Source organism: Aquarana catesbeiana, linkage group LG03 (assembly GCF_042186555.1).
Source record: "Aquarana catesbeiana isolate 2022-GZ linkage group LG03, ASM4218655v1, whole genome shotgun sequence".
Lineage (NCBI taxonomy): Eukaryota > Metazoa > Chordata > Amphibia > Anura > Ranidae > Aquarana > Aquarana catesbeiana.
The window spans coordinates 456,688,015-456,705,289 of NC_133326.1; the positions used below are offsets into that span (position 1 = coordinate 456,688,015).

The 17,275-nt window shown below is 39.5% G+C and overlaps 1 protein-coding gene across 2 annotated transcripts in view; it reads right to left on the minus strand.

Annotated features, from left to right (window-relative positions):
* Nucleotides 1–17,275, minus strand: part of GABRA1 (gamma-aminobutyric acid type A receptor subunit alpha1) — a 415,182-nt gene that overhangs the window by 183,614 nt on the left and 214,293 nt on the right. For both annotated transcript variants that reach the window (XM_073620840.1, XM_073620839.1), the window contains exons 5-6: nucleotides 12,692–12,912; nucleotides 4,686–4,768 (exon numbers count right to left, since the gene is read on the minus strand). In XM_073620840.1, the coding sequence (XP_073476941.1) occupies nucleotides 4,686–4,768; nucleotides 12,692–12,912 (304 nt within the window). The remainder of the gene's footprint in view (nucleotides 1–4,685; nucleotides 4,769–12,691; nucleotides 12,913–17,275) is intronic.

Here is a 17,275-nt window from a genome sequence, read left to right on the forward strand (position 1 = left end):
TGCATGCGACAATTGCCCCAGAGAATCTCCAGGACTTTTTTTTGGAGCGGAGCATGGTGCGTTACCCCAGTTTTTGTCGTGTTTGCCGCACCTGGGGTGCCTTTAACATGCAATGACAACACAAACACGATGCAAATTTGTGTTTCTGAAATGCTTGCCAAAGCATGCATTTTCTGCGCAGTTTGCCATGTGTTTGGAAACACACAGCTGTGAATGGCGCTTCATTGTTCTTGTGTAAATGCACCAATTTCACTTTCAGGCCCCATTCACACATAGAGTAGTGGGAGCGCATGTTTCTTGGCTTGTTTTTCCAGTGACACACATAGAGCAGCCTATTGATTTAAATGGACTACGCTTCATGTGGCAAAATAGCTCATGGGACATTTTAACGTTGTATGAGTAGCACATTTTTTACTGCGTCTGTCACCTGTTTTTTAATGTGGCAAAATGTGTATTTGCTTCTGTGTTTGGTGTGCCATTAACAATGGATGGCACTGAAAACACAACTAGGTAATTTTAGGTGTATAAATGTGGCCATACACTATACAATCCAATTGTACAATCTCCTTTAGATTTACCAAAACTATATAATTTGAAGACACACCATCTTTCCAATCACTCTGTATCCAGTCAGGTAGTCCCTTGCACTACATCAGGGGTGTCCTGTGGGCTGCATGTGGCCCCAGGGAGTTTAGAATGCAGCCTGAGCCTGTCTGAAGGGACACTGGGGAAGCCAGGCAAATAGTAAAAAATATTACTGTGCAGGCGATAACAACCATATGTAAAATAAAAGCCACTTGCAATATCACAAAAGAACCAATTGTGCAAAAACAGAGTTATAAATTGCCGCGCTAAATAATGATAACCAAAAATTATTAATTGAACAATAGTACATATAGTGCTTGAACAACTGAGTGAATAGTGAGGAGCAAACAAAAGAAAATCCTTGAAATATCATCCAAAGAAAGTGATTATTTGGATGAATCCACCAAGTGCAATGTATGGATGTATGCTTACCAGATCTCTAGACTCCATGTTATAGGAGTACAGACAAGCATTGGATTATGACCCGGCACTTAGAACAAATCCTTCAGTACCTGGAAAGGATGGCTGGGCAAACACATCCCCAGTGTTGTTTTTATTCCAATCTTGGCAGTATAGAAAGAGATCTGTTTGGGTGATTTGTGAAAAGAGGCCTACAACTCACTGAAAAAGCAAATGTCCACACACTGTTAAAAAGAACACTAGGGGTGTATAAATTATGTATAATTTGTCTTTTGCTTACATTTTTTATTTTTCTCTATTTCTACAATTGTAGAGTGTTTGATGATATTAGTTCTCGGCCTGCACATCCATTGAGAAAGCATTTCAGTGAAACATGTCGGGCTAATGTGCGGTTCTATCATCTGAAATATACCTGCTTGTTGTGACCACCGTAACTGTAAAAACACTGCAATATCCTGTGAAATATTTGTTTTTCATGTGTCTTTTTAACCTTGAATGTATATTAAAATTATTTTTTACTCAATACTATTCCTTTTTTGTGGAGTTTTTTGCACCGTTAAAATCCCTTGCCCCCCCCCCCTTTTTTCAACACTAGGGGTGTATTTGGCCAGCCATGTTACCATCCTTTCCAGTCCAACAACTGATGGATTCATTTTGAGTGCTGGGACATAATCTAATGTTTGTATAGACCCCTATAACGTGGGGTCTAGAGATCTGGTAAGCATACATCCTACCAGTTATCACGGCGGAGGTGCATTTGGTGGATTCATCCAAACAAATACTTTCTTTGGATACTACTTCAAGGATTTTCTTCTGTTTGCTCATCATTATTCACTCAATTGTTCAAGCACCATATGGACTATTGTTTAATGAATCATTTCTGATTATCATTCATTTAAAATCATGCAATTTTTACTCTGGAAACCAGGCAAATGCATGCATGGAGAAATGCCGGGGATGCTCTGGAACCTTAAGCTTACCATACATTATACAATTTTCTTATTAAATTTTCTATTAGATTTACCAAAAGCATATAATAGGTCAAACCTAAACACTTTCAATATACATGCAGTCAGGAAGGCCCTTGCACTACGTAGTTGAAGGTAAATCTAAAAAAAATTGAATAAGAAAATTGTATAGTGTATGACCAGCCTTAGTGGATGGGTAAAGGGTGTGCGCTAATGAGGTCAACTGGTAAACTCCTTACTGTGTCTTACTGATTTCTTTGTCTCAAATCAGGGAGTCTCTGAAGCTTTCTACAGACATACAGCAAGGGCTAAGGTAAGGCATTGTTCTCAAAATCAAAGAAAGCTTGTATTTCTCTGCAACCAAGGTACATTAATGGTATATTGGTACATAGGCAAACTAGATTTTAGAAAATCTGAACTTAGCCTCTAAATACCATCAAAAGGAAGCTCTATTTTCGTGATTTTTTTTTTTTTAAATGTCATATGGGTACAGTGTTGCATGACCGCGCAATTGATATTCAAAGTGCGAGAGCACTGAAAGCTGAAAATTGGCCTAGGCCGGAAGGGAGGTAAAGGTGCCCAGTATTGACATGGTTAAAGTGAACATAGCTTCATGATATTCGCTAGACTAGGACAGCATTTTTTACTCCCTATGTGTCTTTATATGTGTGCACATTTTTGTGCCTGTAGATGCCTGTGTTTGTCATTTTTTACACCCAATAAAGCGTATCTAAACTCATGAGCAAAAATGTAACAAAATGTAGTTTACCAGTCCTTATATGTATTGGCCTCACTAATTTTTCCTCTATATTTTCTCCTGGTGATCCTACAAGTAGCACACTTCCTGCCCTGGGGTGACAATGCTCACTCACTGTTCTGTATCGAAGAGAGACTAGTGTTGTCACACTAGGCTCTTGATTTGCACTACAAGCCTTGCCTAAGATTTCAGTTCAACTCAAAAAGAAGGCTAAGGACACTGAATTTTTATTAGCAACAAACAACAAATATTTTTCTGTAACTGCAGCAAAAATTTTTTGCCTAAGATAAGAAATAATTGCAGCCACATCATCTAAAGATGGTAAGCTGCAATATATTACATTTTTTTCTTGGGTTTATATAGCCTTCAAAGCCCAACTTCAGGCATAATAACCTTGCTTTTCTTTAGAAGCAAACTCCCATATTGTAATTGTAAGAATATTGTAATTGGGATAAGGGAGGGGTAAAGGGGTGGAGGGAGGAGGGAATATGATATTCTGGGGGTGGGGAAAGAAAGGGTAAAGGGGAATGATGAAATAAGGTGATCACAAAGAAAGGGATATAGAATTAAGGAGGTGATTAAAGGAAAAAAAAATATGAATGTGACAGGTGAAGGTAATGAGGAACACAATTTTGAGTGGAGTTGGATTATTTGTTGATGTGGGGGGGGGGGGGGGGGTGTTGGAAGGGAAGAAGTGTGAACACAAAGAAATGGAATGAAAATAGAATCACAGAGGTAATTAAAGAAGGATTGAGTTTAAGAAGGATATGAGTAAAGGTGGTGGGGAGTGTAATTTTAGATGTCACTGGATTATTTGACTTATTGAACGTGTGGCGTGGGGGTTTTTAATTTTTTTTTTTTTTTCACTTGAAGGACGCTAGGAGAATTGCTAAAAGTGAAATATGTAGATAACTCAAGGGGGTCATTATAAAATGTTTTAGGTGGAAGTGATGAGAGGATGCGAGGGAGGGGGGAGATTAAAGAAAAAGCACATATATTCCTTTTTTTTTTTTTTTTGCGAGGGAATTACCCAACAGACTGTTTGTTATATATTATGTAAGTAGGATGAAAGGGTTTGTAATGTATTTAAGACTGGAATGTGATATAAGTAAATAAAAATATTAAATAAAAAAAAAAAAAAAAAAGAAGAAGCAAACTCCCATAATGGAGGCCAACTTCTACATTTGGCAAATCTGCTTGTTTCTGGGCCAATTGGAAGTAAACATTGAAGGTCTTTTAGAGACACCAGAGCTGTGGTTGTGTCTCCACACCCCTCCCCTACAGCTCATTCACAAAACACACATCTGGGGAGGTTTCATTTTGTGAATGGCAAAGAGGAGAAGAAGACAGAGGCACAACCCCAGCACTAGGATTTATGAGATCGGTGGTGCTTAAATCTAGGAGGCCCGGAAGTAGAGCCACAATGATGTAAAAGGAATATGATGTTGAAGGAAAGCATGCATGATGGGTAGTTGCTTTTGATGCAAAGCAAGGTTTAACCCTAGTAAGGCTTTTGTGCCCAGAGTTGGGCTTTAAGCACACAAAAGTGACCTTGTAGAAGAGTCATCCTTTAGTAAATTACATTCAGAGAATTGCACCACTCGTGCAGTGATGATCAAACTGCTCTGTTGGGTCCTGCTGATTTGCAGATAAGAGAAATTTGTGGCTATTTGCTACTAATTTTAACTTTTTTTTTAATGTGATATTAAAATAAAGTATCATTGATAATAAAGATTTTTATTTATTTTACTATAGGTATGCAAATTCAGTCTTCAGGGATTCAACAATTTAAATCATAGTTGGTTGGCTACCTGAGTCATGTGATTCTTTCCACAGCAGACAAATCTGAGTGCAGATTTTCAGGACAACCACAAAGCTTATAAATATGCGATTCTCCTGATTCAGTCATCACTGATGATGTACTTAGGCATTTACTATCTGACAAAAATACTTACAGCTTCCAAACTTTAGGGGGCAGGCATGAGCATCCATTGGGAAATCTTCTAAATGCATTGGACATTCTGCTCGCACAGTCAGTCTAAAAAATTATGAGTATTAAATTAAAACTGATGATTATTTTTTTAATGCATTCATAGACAAACTAACACACTTACACCTAGAGTTAAAAGAGATTTTCATTAGATAAATATTTATTTGAAACACTAGCTCACATTTCTAAGTAGTAGTATTAGGGCCTCCTATTTCCAACACCAATTTCATCTTTCTTAACACTGTTGCATATTCTTGAAGTAAAAAAATGTAAATACCACAATACATCTGAACCTATTTGGATGTGCTTTTCTCCACCTGATGCAGGGAATTGAACTTAGAAATCCATAGCAGAATTCCAAGTAAAATAGACAGTTCAAAGGCACACATAGGAAGTTGCAGGTTAAATAATTTGTATTTCAATCCACCCCTGAGATTTACACAGCTTTATCAGACAGTGGAACCTAGCAGGTGACCTGTAGTTAATGAATTTAATGAGCTCACCTCCTTGTTCCCAGGCTATGACTGGGCAGTAAAGAAACAGCAGCAAGCTGATTAGCTCATCCCTCAACTCACTCTCTTCTCTCCCCCTATTAGAATGTTCCTTGCCCTCACATGTGCATTCCGTACAATTTATTGGCTCCTACTGAACCTCACTCTCACTGTCAGGCTGCTAATTGCCCTTTTATCTTAGTCTTGGTTTTATTGTATGGAGGATTACAATAGGATGATACCAAATCAATATATTTTTACCTGGGCTAAAAGTAAAAATCAGTTTTCATGTTATACGCTTATTTCCATCAAAGCATATATGCAGATTTGTGCTGTCCACTACTACATCAAATTTGCATTGTCCAAGTATTCTTTGAGAATTAGGTTTGTGGTTGTAGCTAGTTCCCGGTTTCTGCTGTAGGATTAAACTACCATTTAACCATTATGAATCTTATGGATCCATCTAGCAATTTTTTGTTTCCACCAAAACAAATATTATGTATTGCTTTTTTAAATACAAAGCCTATGAAGAAAAATGTAGGAACCTAGCTAAGACTTCAATCAGGGCTGATCTTGATTACACACGACTTTGCTTAAGAAAAAAGGCCAGTTGTTCACATGGCAATCCGTAGTTGAGTGTCTAGGTCTTGTTGATTACTAAATAAGCCAAAAACCCTATTCTCTGATTATTTTAATCATGCAAATTACTTCTATTAAAAACAGAAACATAAGTCATATAACATGTCCTTTAAAATATGGCTGCCAAGAAGGACTTGTTTTATGTTATTTTCAAGGTCAAATATACCTGCTTATTAAAACATGCTATAATGTAGACTGCCAAACCCTTTAGGCAAAGACAGCTTTCCAGAAAATCTTGATTAATAGCTTCAGCTCAATGGGTTAATTGCTGCCAGCAAACTAACAACCAACTGGGATCCCTACCACAGTATCCATTAATGTATTGCATGTTTGTAATCATGGGAAATATTTTAGTGATATATTGCAGCATGATGTTATTGGCATAATTATAACTGGGACTCCTCATAGATCATCTAGCCACAATTGACAGTTTATATGTTAATTGCATGAACTCTTCTATTCCAGTAGAAAAACAGGTTGCAAGCAAATGCAGCAAGTGCATCTCTTCGGAAAATGTAAGCTTACCTTTTGGCTGGAGGGTAACAGCATCACAGACTGCAGGCCAGATGATGCTTGCCATTGCAGCTCTGATATTAAAGTATTACTAAGTTTTCATTGCTGTCTGTGTCCCTCTTAAGATGATTCACCCTCTCTATTTGTTCTGTTTTCCGTTGTCAACGCAAGTAAAAGAAAATCCAGAATTTTGGGTTGCCATCAGAACACTTATAGAGGGAAGTCTTCCTATAGGGATACTAGTTCTGACTGTCCTAGTGACACACTGAGATTCCCTAATCTTGGTGGGATTTCTTCTCACTTCATGTATTGGATATGGACAGAAAGTGATAGGAAATCTCCACAATGGGATACAGATTACAAAAAAAACAGATGGGGATTATAACCCTCCTTTACTCTATCCAAAACTAAAAAAAGGCTTACCATTAGTTACACTTTAAAGCTGAACTCCAGCCTTGGTACAGTCATGCACAGTTACACAGGCTCCCCTCCTGTATGAAATTGCTTACTCTGATTTAACTGCACACTATGAGCTTCTCACAGTGTACATTAGAAGCTGCAGCAAATCAGAGAGAGTCAGACTAATTTTCTGGCTGAAAGGCATCCAACATCATCTCATCCTTTCATTCCAAGTCTGACGGCCCTGTCCTTCCCCTTGAAGGCTCAGCATCACATCGTCACTTGTGAGCATTACCTAAAGCAACCTTCATGTAAATGCAGTCTGCCCATGAATACCTACTCTTCTAGACTGATATGCAATCATCAATTTTAATTTTTAATTTAAGTTTACCTAACTCCTCCCAAGAGCAAGCTCGCTCCTTGGGAGGAGTACTGAGGCAGGTGCTGTGATGTTTTCACAAAGCTACAGTATCTCACAAAAGTCAGTACACCCCTCACAATTTTGTAAATATTTTATTATATATTTTCATGTGACATTGAAGAAATTACACTTTGCTACAATATAAAGTAGTGAGTGTACAGCTTTTATAACAGTGTCAATTTGCTGTCCCCTCAAAATAACTCAACACACAGCCATTAATGTCTAAACCACTGGCAACAAAAAAATGTACACCCCTAAGTGAAAATGTCCAAATTGGGCCCAAAAACAGAATTGTTGCTCTATATTAACCTCCTTGGCGGTATTCCCGAGTGTGGCTCGGGGTGAATTTTCAGTACCAAAAGTGGTAACCCTGAGCCACACTCAGGATCGCATTGCAAGATCCAGGCAAAGTTACTTACCTTGTCCCCAGGATCCTGCAATATCTCCCCCGCTGTGTGTGCAAGTTGTGTCCTCCGCTCTATTCATCACAGTGCTGGGCTCCGTTCCCTGCGAGCGTCGTGACGCATGGGGACGGAGCACGGCGCCAAATTCATAAAGTTAAGAAAACACACAATACATACAGTACACTGTAATCTTACAGATTGCATTACTGTATCAAATTATTTCACATCCCTTTTGTCCCTAGTACTTTGTCCAGTGCCCTGCATGCAGTTTTATATTATATATACTCTTCTTTCTGCCTGAAAACTTGAGAATGTCCATAGCAACCAAAAAGTGTCCCTTTACATCAAAAGGGGTTTTAGACCAGCTAGAAAACAGTGATAATAAATTAGAATCACTTGCAGAATTGAACAATAGTGATTTGTGGGGAAATTTGTCATCAAACACTGAAAGTAACGACAGCAACAATTCTGCAACTGAGCAATTTTTAGTGTTTTTGATTTGATTACATTATTGAATAAATGTTATTATTATTATATTATTATTTTTTTATAATTATTTATAGTTATTTGTTATATTATAATTTATGATTTAGTGTTTCAAACTTTATCATACCCGGGATGTCTACTAGACTCTTGTTTGGACAGATTTAAATGTGTTATTCCTAAGAATTACAGGCCTACAATATAAAATGCCAAATTTCCATGCAAAACATTGTACCACTTTGAGCATCAAAAATCTGACATAATCATACCGCCAGGGAGGTTAAGATGGCCTAGGCTATAAGATTGCCAAAACCTTGAATCTGAGCTGCAGAACAGTGGCCAAGACCATACAGTGGTTTAACAGGACAGGTCCCACTCAGAACAGGTCTCGCCATAGTCGACCAAAGAAGTTGAGTGCACGTGCTCAGCGTCATATCCAGAGGTTGTCTTTGGGAAATAGATGTATGAGTGCTGCCAGCATTGCTGCAGAGGTTGAATGGGTGGGGGGGGGTCAGCCTGTCAGTGCTCAGACCATACACCGCACACTGCATCGAATTGCTGCATCAAATTGCATGGCTGTCGTCCCAGAAAGAAGCCTCTTCTAAAGATGATGCACAAGAAAGCCCACAAACAGTTTGCTGAAGACAAGCAGACTAAGGACATGGATTACTGGAACCATGTCCTGTGGTCTAAGACCAAGATAAACTTATTTGGTTCAGATGCTGTCAAGCGTGTGTGGTCGCAATCAGGTGAGGAGTACAAAGACAAGTGTGTCTTGCCTACACTCAAGCATAGTGGTGGGAGTGTCATGGTCTGGGGCTGCATGAGTGCTGCCAGCACTGGGGAGCTACAGTTCATTGAAGGAACCATAAATGCCAACATGTACTGTGACATACTAAAGCAGAGCATGATCCCCTCCCTTAGAAGACTGGGCCACAGGGCAGTATTCCAACATGATAACAAACCCAAACACACCTCCACAATGACCACTGCCTTGCTAAAGAAGCTGAGGGTAAAGGGGGATGACTGACCAAGCATGTCTCCAGACCTAAACCCTATTGAGCATCTGTGGGGCATCTTCAAATGGAAGGTGGAAGAGTGCAAGGTCTCTAACATCCACCAGCTCTGTGATGTCATCATGGAGGAGTGGAAGAGGACTCCAGTGGCAACCTGTGAAGCTCTGGTGAACTCCATTCCCAAGAGAGTTAAGGCAGTGCTGGAAAATAATGGTGACCACACAAAATATTAATACTTTGGGCCCAATTTGGACATTACCAGTGGTTTAGACATTAATGGCTGTGTGTTGAGTTATTTTGAGGGGACAGTAAATTTACACTGTTATATAAGCTGTACACTCACTACTTTATATTTTAGCAAAGTGTAATTTCTTCAGTGTTGTCACATGAAAAGATATAAAAAAAAAACGTACAAAAATCTGAAGGGTGTACTTACTTGTGTAAGATACTGTATGTATTGCACCTTGCCAGCAGCTCTCACCAGCAATGATCTGCCTGCATAGCATATAGAAACACAGAGACTTGTGATGGTCTAATAGGGTATTTAATGAAAATGGGAGGTTAGAATATGAAGTATAATGTTGATGAAGGGGGGCAGGGAAGCAAAATATAAGCAGAAAAAACTTAAGTTTTAAGATTTATAATATGAAGTTCCTCCTGTTATTTTCTCTGCTCTTTGCTTCTGCTGCTCCTACCAGTGAGAATGAAGTTTTAGTTTTACTGGAATTTGAGATTTTTTTGAAATTCAGGCAAGAAGATTGGAAGTAGCATGATATACTTGAAGGAAAAATTTGACAGTACTAGGTATTCACAAAATCATCATTATGGTAATTGTGAAACAATTTGACACTTGACCTAAATGACTCTGCTCTCCAAACAAAGTTGTCAATTTAAGGCTGCACATGACAATCCCCAAAATGCTATAAAATTATTAGCAGAAGTCAGAGAACCGAATTGGGGTATATACAGTACCAACCAAAAGGGGTTAGTAACCCGATGCGTTCAGGGCCATGATCACACGGACTCCTAACTGTGCCAATATCAACCCAAACATCTGTATGAGCATCAGTCTGATATCCAATGAGACAGACCATGTTTTGTAGACATGCTGTGACATAAAAGGATCCTTAAGGCACAACACTGCGCAGCGCTCCTTAACAGGTGTTAGGAGCTCTAGGTGGATTCCTATGATTTCTTAAGTTTCTTCTGTGCCTGTTGCAGTCTTTCCACAGCTTGCCATTTTGTTGATTTCCATTCCTGGATTGTGTGTGCAAAGCCCCTCCACTCTCACTGTCTGGCAGCAGGAGGGGTCCCCATTTCTAAGCAACAGATTAGCGACTCCTTTTCCACCTCCTCTGCTCTGTTTGTCTGGTGGGACTGTGGTGCCCTTATTGAATATCACAAGTCCCGGGCTCTGGGCTTGTGATAACATTTGCTGCCTGGCCCCTGTACCTTGTGCCTTGCTTTGCCTTGACTCTGGGTTGCTTCTTTTACTGACCCTCGTCTGAATATGGATTACTCTTGTGATTGCTGCTTTCCTGGATATGGATACCCTGTTACTGTGCCTTGCTTGGATACAGATTACTCTTCTGACTGACACCAACCCTGACCCTCTCCTGGATATGGATACTCTTCTGATTGCTGTCTGCCCTGACCTCCTTACCTTGATAAAATACTTTGTGATGGTCTGATGTGAGCTCAGACCACTGATAACCCACCAGTCACCAGTCCTGGCCACTCCTACACACAGCATCCACCTTGAATGTTACCATCTTGAAACCATCTGACACGGTACGTGAACTCTCCTTTCTGGGTTCCTGGAGTAAATCCCAGTTCTGAAAATATAGCACAGTACCCTAAGTCCTGGGGGCAGCCAACTACCTGTAGGCATACTATCCCTGAGGGAATGGCAGCTGCTATAGGTGAAACTATGCATAAGCCTCATTATTTTTGCATAACAGGACACAAATCGATAAACCTTACAGCAGGAAAAAGTGTCTTCACAGTAAATATGTTAGGTCTCTTGTTATATAATTACAAACTTTGCATAGAAACAAAGTTTATTCTTACAGTGGGAACGGAAAGTATTCAGACCCCCTTAAATTTTTCACTCTTTGTTATATTGCAGCCATTTGCTAAAATCATTTAAGTTCATTTTTCTCCTCATTAATGTACACACAGCACCCCATATTGACAGGAAAACACTGAATTATTTAAATTTTTGCAGATTTATTAAAAAAGAAAAACTGAAATATCACATGATCCTAAGTATTCAAACCCTTTGCTGTGACACTCATATCATTAACTCAGGTGCTGTCCATTTCTTCTGATCATCCTTGAGATGGTTCTACACCTTCATTTGAGTCCAGCTGTGTTTGATTATACTGATTGGACTTGATTAGGAAAGCCACACACCTGTCTATATAAGACCTTACAGCTCACAGTGCATGTCAGAGCAAATGAGAATCATGAGGTCAAAGGAACTGCCTGAAGAGCTCAGAGATAGAATTGTGGCAAGGCACAGATCTGGCCAAGGTTACAAAAAATTTCCGCTGCACTTAAGGTTCCTGAGAGCACAGTGGCCTCCATAATCCTTAAATGGAATACGTTTGGGAAGACAAGAACCCTTCCTAGAGCTGGCCGTCTGGCCAAACTGAGCTTTCGGGGGAGAAGAGCCTTGGTGAGAGAGGTAAAGGAGAACCCAAAGATCACTGTGGCTGAGCTCCAGAGATGCAGTCGGGAGATGGGAGAAAGTTGTAGAAGGTCAACCATCACTGCAGCCCTCCACCAGTCGGGGCTTTATGACAGAGTGGCCCGACGGAAGCCTCTCCTCAGTGCAAGACACATGAAAGCCCACATAGAGTTTGCTAAAAAACACCTGAAGGACTCCAAGATGGTGAGAAATAAGATTCTCTGGTCTGATGATACCAAGATAGAACTTTTTGGCCTTAATTCTAAGCAGTATGTGTGGAGAAAACCAGCTGCAATATAACAAAGAGTGAAAAATTTAAAGGGGTCTGAATACTTTCCATCCCTACTGTATAAATTACACACACTAATAAAATAATTTCATAAGATCTCTTTCCCCTGCATATTAAAAAAATATTGAAAATACAGATTCCCTTTAAGAATCAGGGCACAAATCAATTTAGCTATACTCCATTATGTACAATCATAAATTCTTCTCTACTTGCAACACATTGACTAAGGCAGACAGATTTTGCAGCAGTTCTAGCGATAGATAGATAGATAGATAGATAGATAGATAGATAGATAGATAGATAGATAGATAGATAGATAGATAGATAGATAGATAGATAGATAGATAGATAGATAGATAGATAAAATAATAATATGCTTATTTGTTATCACTTACAGACAATAAATGTTGTATAGAATACAGTGGAAGATGGACTGTTGAAATGAAACATGCCTTACCTCTGACATTTCTTTGATGTCTTATTAGTATTAATGTATTCTATCTATGCAATCTTTTTTTGTTACAAAATTATGTTTTTTATACAGTGACAAAATATTTGAAAGCTTCTCTAAAGCAGGTAATACATCAAAATACATTTCAGCATATGGTTTGGAAACACTTTTACCTCATTGTATAAAGCAGAGTCCCATCTTCTGTTATCCGTAAGAGTTTGTTTGGCATAGTCATATTATGGGCCACTGATTTTTTTCCATTGTGAAAAAACGTATCTGGCGTCCATATCTTGCTTGCCATTAAATTATTAAGACGGAGGACTGTCATGGGGCCCTTGAATTTGAGTCTTTCATCTCTCCAGCCTTGTCGAAAAAATACATCAATTGTGTATTCCTGTTTGTTGAAGAATAAAGAAATACAATGTTACACAGCTTTTCAGAAATATTAAGAAATCAGAGAATAAATCTGAGCAATAAATGAATAGATATACAAGTATTTGTATGGAAAAGTTCCCGGCTTAAACCTAAAAATTGCCTTATATTTTGTAACTATATTTTTGCCATTTTTTTTTAACCTACTACTAAAAGATATTTAAAAATCTAAAGATGGGAAATGGCTTAAAGCAGTTGTAAGGGATTTTTAAAAAAAAATAACAAACATGTTATGTTTACCTGTTCTGTACAATGGTATTGCACAGAGCAGCCCAGAACTTTCTCTTCTGGGGTTCCCAGCCAACACTCTTGATTCCTTTTATTAATGGTGTGCCACTATAGGAAGCTGCTTCTTATGGTGGCACACCTGCAGGCTCGCTCCCGAGCTGGGCTGTGTGTGTCTATTGCAAGTTAGTGTTGGCACTGGCAGGGGTATTTAAGAAGGTAAAGAAATCATTCCTTTTGCCTTCTGCTGTAGAGACTTTACATGTTTGAATAACTGGTCCTTATGTAGAAAGATAGACATCTGTCCTGCAAGTACTTTAAACAAAGGACTCTGATTGGATATGGTGGAGATCATGCCTACTATATATTTCCAGCTACCAGAGGGATCATCAAGTATGGCATATGCATAGGTACATTGGTTCAAGCTGGACCATTGTAACTATGTAAAAATAACCAAACCTGAATTTCATCTATAAGAATATTCTGACTTTACCAATGAGAAAAGGGCTTAATATAGAGAATAGTGTTTAATTATATGTTTATGCTTTATTGTAGCTCCCTGTGACTTTGGGGGCACTGCCCTAGCCTCACTAAGCAGCGTAGAAGGTCCTTTTTATAAGGGACACTAAATTTGGAAATTTGATTTTGGATGTTTCAATAATATATTTTAGAGACATCTTTTATTTATGATCAAGTTGATCAAGTTGGGAATTTGAACAATTTCTAATTGTGCTATTTTTTGTATTTTTTTTTTTTAATAGATATACACTCTTTCATCTAGAAGTATGTAGAATATTGCTTATGTAGTGCCCTGCTCCGAAGAGCAGACGCTATTCTTTTGAAATTTAAATTAGTTGAAGCTACAGTTAGGCTCAACTTATTATTGCCTAAATTTAATGGTTTCTGTATCAGTTTGGCTGGACTGTGCAGATTTCCATCCAACCATGGGTGGTGCTGTCATCATTGGTGGATGTGGGAAATACAGTCTGGTCGAACATATTGACTACTTCTCACTCAGAAGCTATTCGGTGGGAGTGGTTCACATGCCGGACATTCTGGGTAGGGGTATTTAAGGAGCAGACACCATCTTTTCTTGGTTTGCGCTTCCTGACTCCCGAGCCTGGGAGGGGGTTGGCGCTCCCTATCTCATGGCCCTCCTGGCCTGGGAGACTACGGTCCCTTGGAGTTCTGCCTTGAGGTCAGCGGACCTAAGGCCTAGCTACTAAAGGAAGAATCAGAGTCTTAGTGGCCTATTGGTCCGAATGATGGTCACTTTGCTGTCTGGCCTGCGGGAAGAAGCAAGGGATTGCAGTGACCAGGGAAGGACTCTTCGGGAGAGGACCGAGCACAAGGCTGGTATCTTGAGAAGAGCCTGGGAACTCAGTCGGAGACTCATCCTGGATCAAACACAGCAGTCAGTTCATTCAGGACTGTAAAGGTCTGTGGCAGAGACCGTGTAGATCACCACAATTAATTCACTTAAGATTGTAAGGTCTGTGGCAGAGACCGTGTTCAAGCATCGCATCGGCTGCTAGGTCGGTGAGAGAGGCCTATCCGGTGGTTGCTGAATCCAGCTGTGGAAGTGCTATTCGCTGGATATAGAAATTACCTCAAACCGCAAGATCCAAGGTACCTGAATCCCTTTTCACCCTGTACCTTACTATTGCTTATGTTATTACTTAATAAAACTTGGAAAAAAGGACTAAGTTTTGAAGCCAGTGTTTCATATGAGCGAGTGATAAATACCCCTAGGATAAACACTGTGAAGATGGTAACGGTAAGCCCGAAAGAAAATAGTTAGCAGTTGCTATGGGGTTTAAAGTAAAAGAAAAAGCTCTGCTACACTTATTTTAGGAGAATGACATCTAGTGGTTGTGTTTGTCTTGCAGCTCATGAAAAGGTTGGGTTATATAGCTTGGGTAGGTATTCTAAAATGCCACTGGAGACATTTGGTCCTTTGGCCTTTCCTTTTTTTTTCAATCTCTGTATAATGTTTAAGTTGAATGTGTATGGGATGACGCTATCACTTATATTTGAATACATTTAATTATTATGTGTATCATAAGTAGCAGTCCCCTACTTTTGGCTTTGGAGGGCCACCAGGATTAGACCTAAACAGAAGAATATGATGTGAATTTTAACTGTTGGATTTGTGCTATTGTATAAAGGTAAATTATTAGTGGGGTGAGAAATAAGGAAGCTGCAATGTTTTCACCCTTGTGGTAGATGATTCTTGTACCATGTACATCATACCATGTTTTATTGATTTTTAAGTGACTGGGAATAAATATTACTTTTAACAGTTTATGCAAGCTTTTAAACTTGCTGCCCTATATTAAAGCCCAGTGGTTCATATTTCAGCTTACATTCTAGGGCTACCTGCCCACTTTTATTAATCAACAACATCAGGGTTTCTTCACAGGGGGTTTCAGCATCACATCAACACATTACATTATACTCAGCCTGCTGTCAATTTTTGTCCACTAAGGACTTCTGTCTGCCTCTGAACAGATTCAAACCTTTCACTTAGGTGTGAGCCTGGTCAGTGCAAACCCTCTAAGTGTAGCTCCTGGCTATGCAGTTAGCCCAGGGCTGTTCCGGCTAATTACCTACTCACAAACTGTCTGTCTCTGCATGACAGAGACCCATTCCCGGCACCCACTACAAGCATCCTGGTATTAGTTTGAGTGCACAGTTGTAGAGACTAAGCGCTGTTTACTGATCAGCATTACACTTTGTTGAAGACATTTTGGTAATCCACTTAGGGAGCCAGAAAGGAGGAGGAAACCTTGGAGACAGCTAAAAGAAACTTGGCTTGCATTACCTTGGTCAGGAATTAAAAAAGGGCCACCAGGTGAGTAACAGAGAAGGACCCAACCAGCACATGAGAATGTAATTGGAGCCAGGGGAGGCTCAAGATAAGTGTAGAAGTGGTTTTGGTAGAATGAAGGAGGAGATGTCCTTATGCTGACTGAAACATGCCAACAGACATTTAACAGGTATGGTACAAAAGCAGATAGGGCCACAGGAAAGGATAGTGCAATCTACTGCAAAGGATTGGGGGAGCTGGCAAACTTAACTAGGAAACAGAAATGGAATTGCCAGCTTCCCTCAAATTAATGGACACTTCCAAGGTGACACTTGACTTGTTGAGATACTTCTGCACTGGAATTGTGGGACATTGAAAGTGGACCAGCATGCCCACCTCCCAGGCATATTAGATGTTTGAGTTTTCTGGCCACTCTGGACATTGTTTAATATAGTACCCTTTTTGTCCACAATAAATACAAAGGCCTTGGAACTGATGTTATTACTTTTCTTTGTAGGATAGTGTTTAATGGCCAGGTTGCCTAGATTCCTATCATGAAGGTGAAGCAGAGGGCAGAGGTGCACTGAAAGTAGGTGCCAGAGTAGGAGAAAAGCTCTATTGCAGATGAGACTACTCTTGAAAGTGCTCTTTGAAGTGAATATACAGTGGGGACAGAAAGTATTCAGACTGCCTTAAATTTTTCACTCTTTGTTATATTGCAGCCATTTGCTTAAATCATTTAAGTTCATTTTTTTTCCTCATTAATGTACACACAGCACCCCATATTGACAGAAAAACACAGAATTGTTGACATTTTTGCAGATTTATTAAAAAAGAAAAACTGAAATATCACATGGGCCTAAGTATTCAGACCCTTTGCTCAGTATTTAGTAGAAGCACCCTTTTGATCTAATACAGCCATGAGTCTTTTTGGGAAAGATGCAACAAGTTTTTCACACCTGGATTCGGGGATCCTCTGCCATTCCTCCTTGCAGATCCTCTCCAGTTCTGTCAGGTTGGATGGTAAATGAGGGTGGACAGCCATTTTTAGGTCTCTCCAGAGATGCTCAATTGAGTTTAAGTCAGGGCTCTGGCTGGGCCATTCAAGAACAGTCACAGAGTTGTTGTGAAGCCCCTCCTTGGTTATTTTAGCTGTGTGCTTAGGTTCATTGTCTTGTTGGAAGGTAAATCTTTGGCCCAGTCTGAGGTCCTGAGAGCTCTGGAGAAGGTTTTCATCCAGGATATCCCTGCACTTGGCCGTATTCATCTTTCCCTTGATTGCAACCAGTCG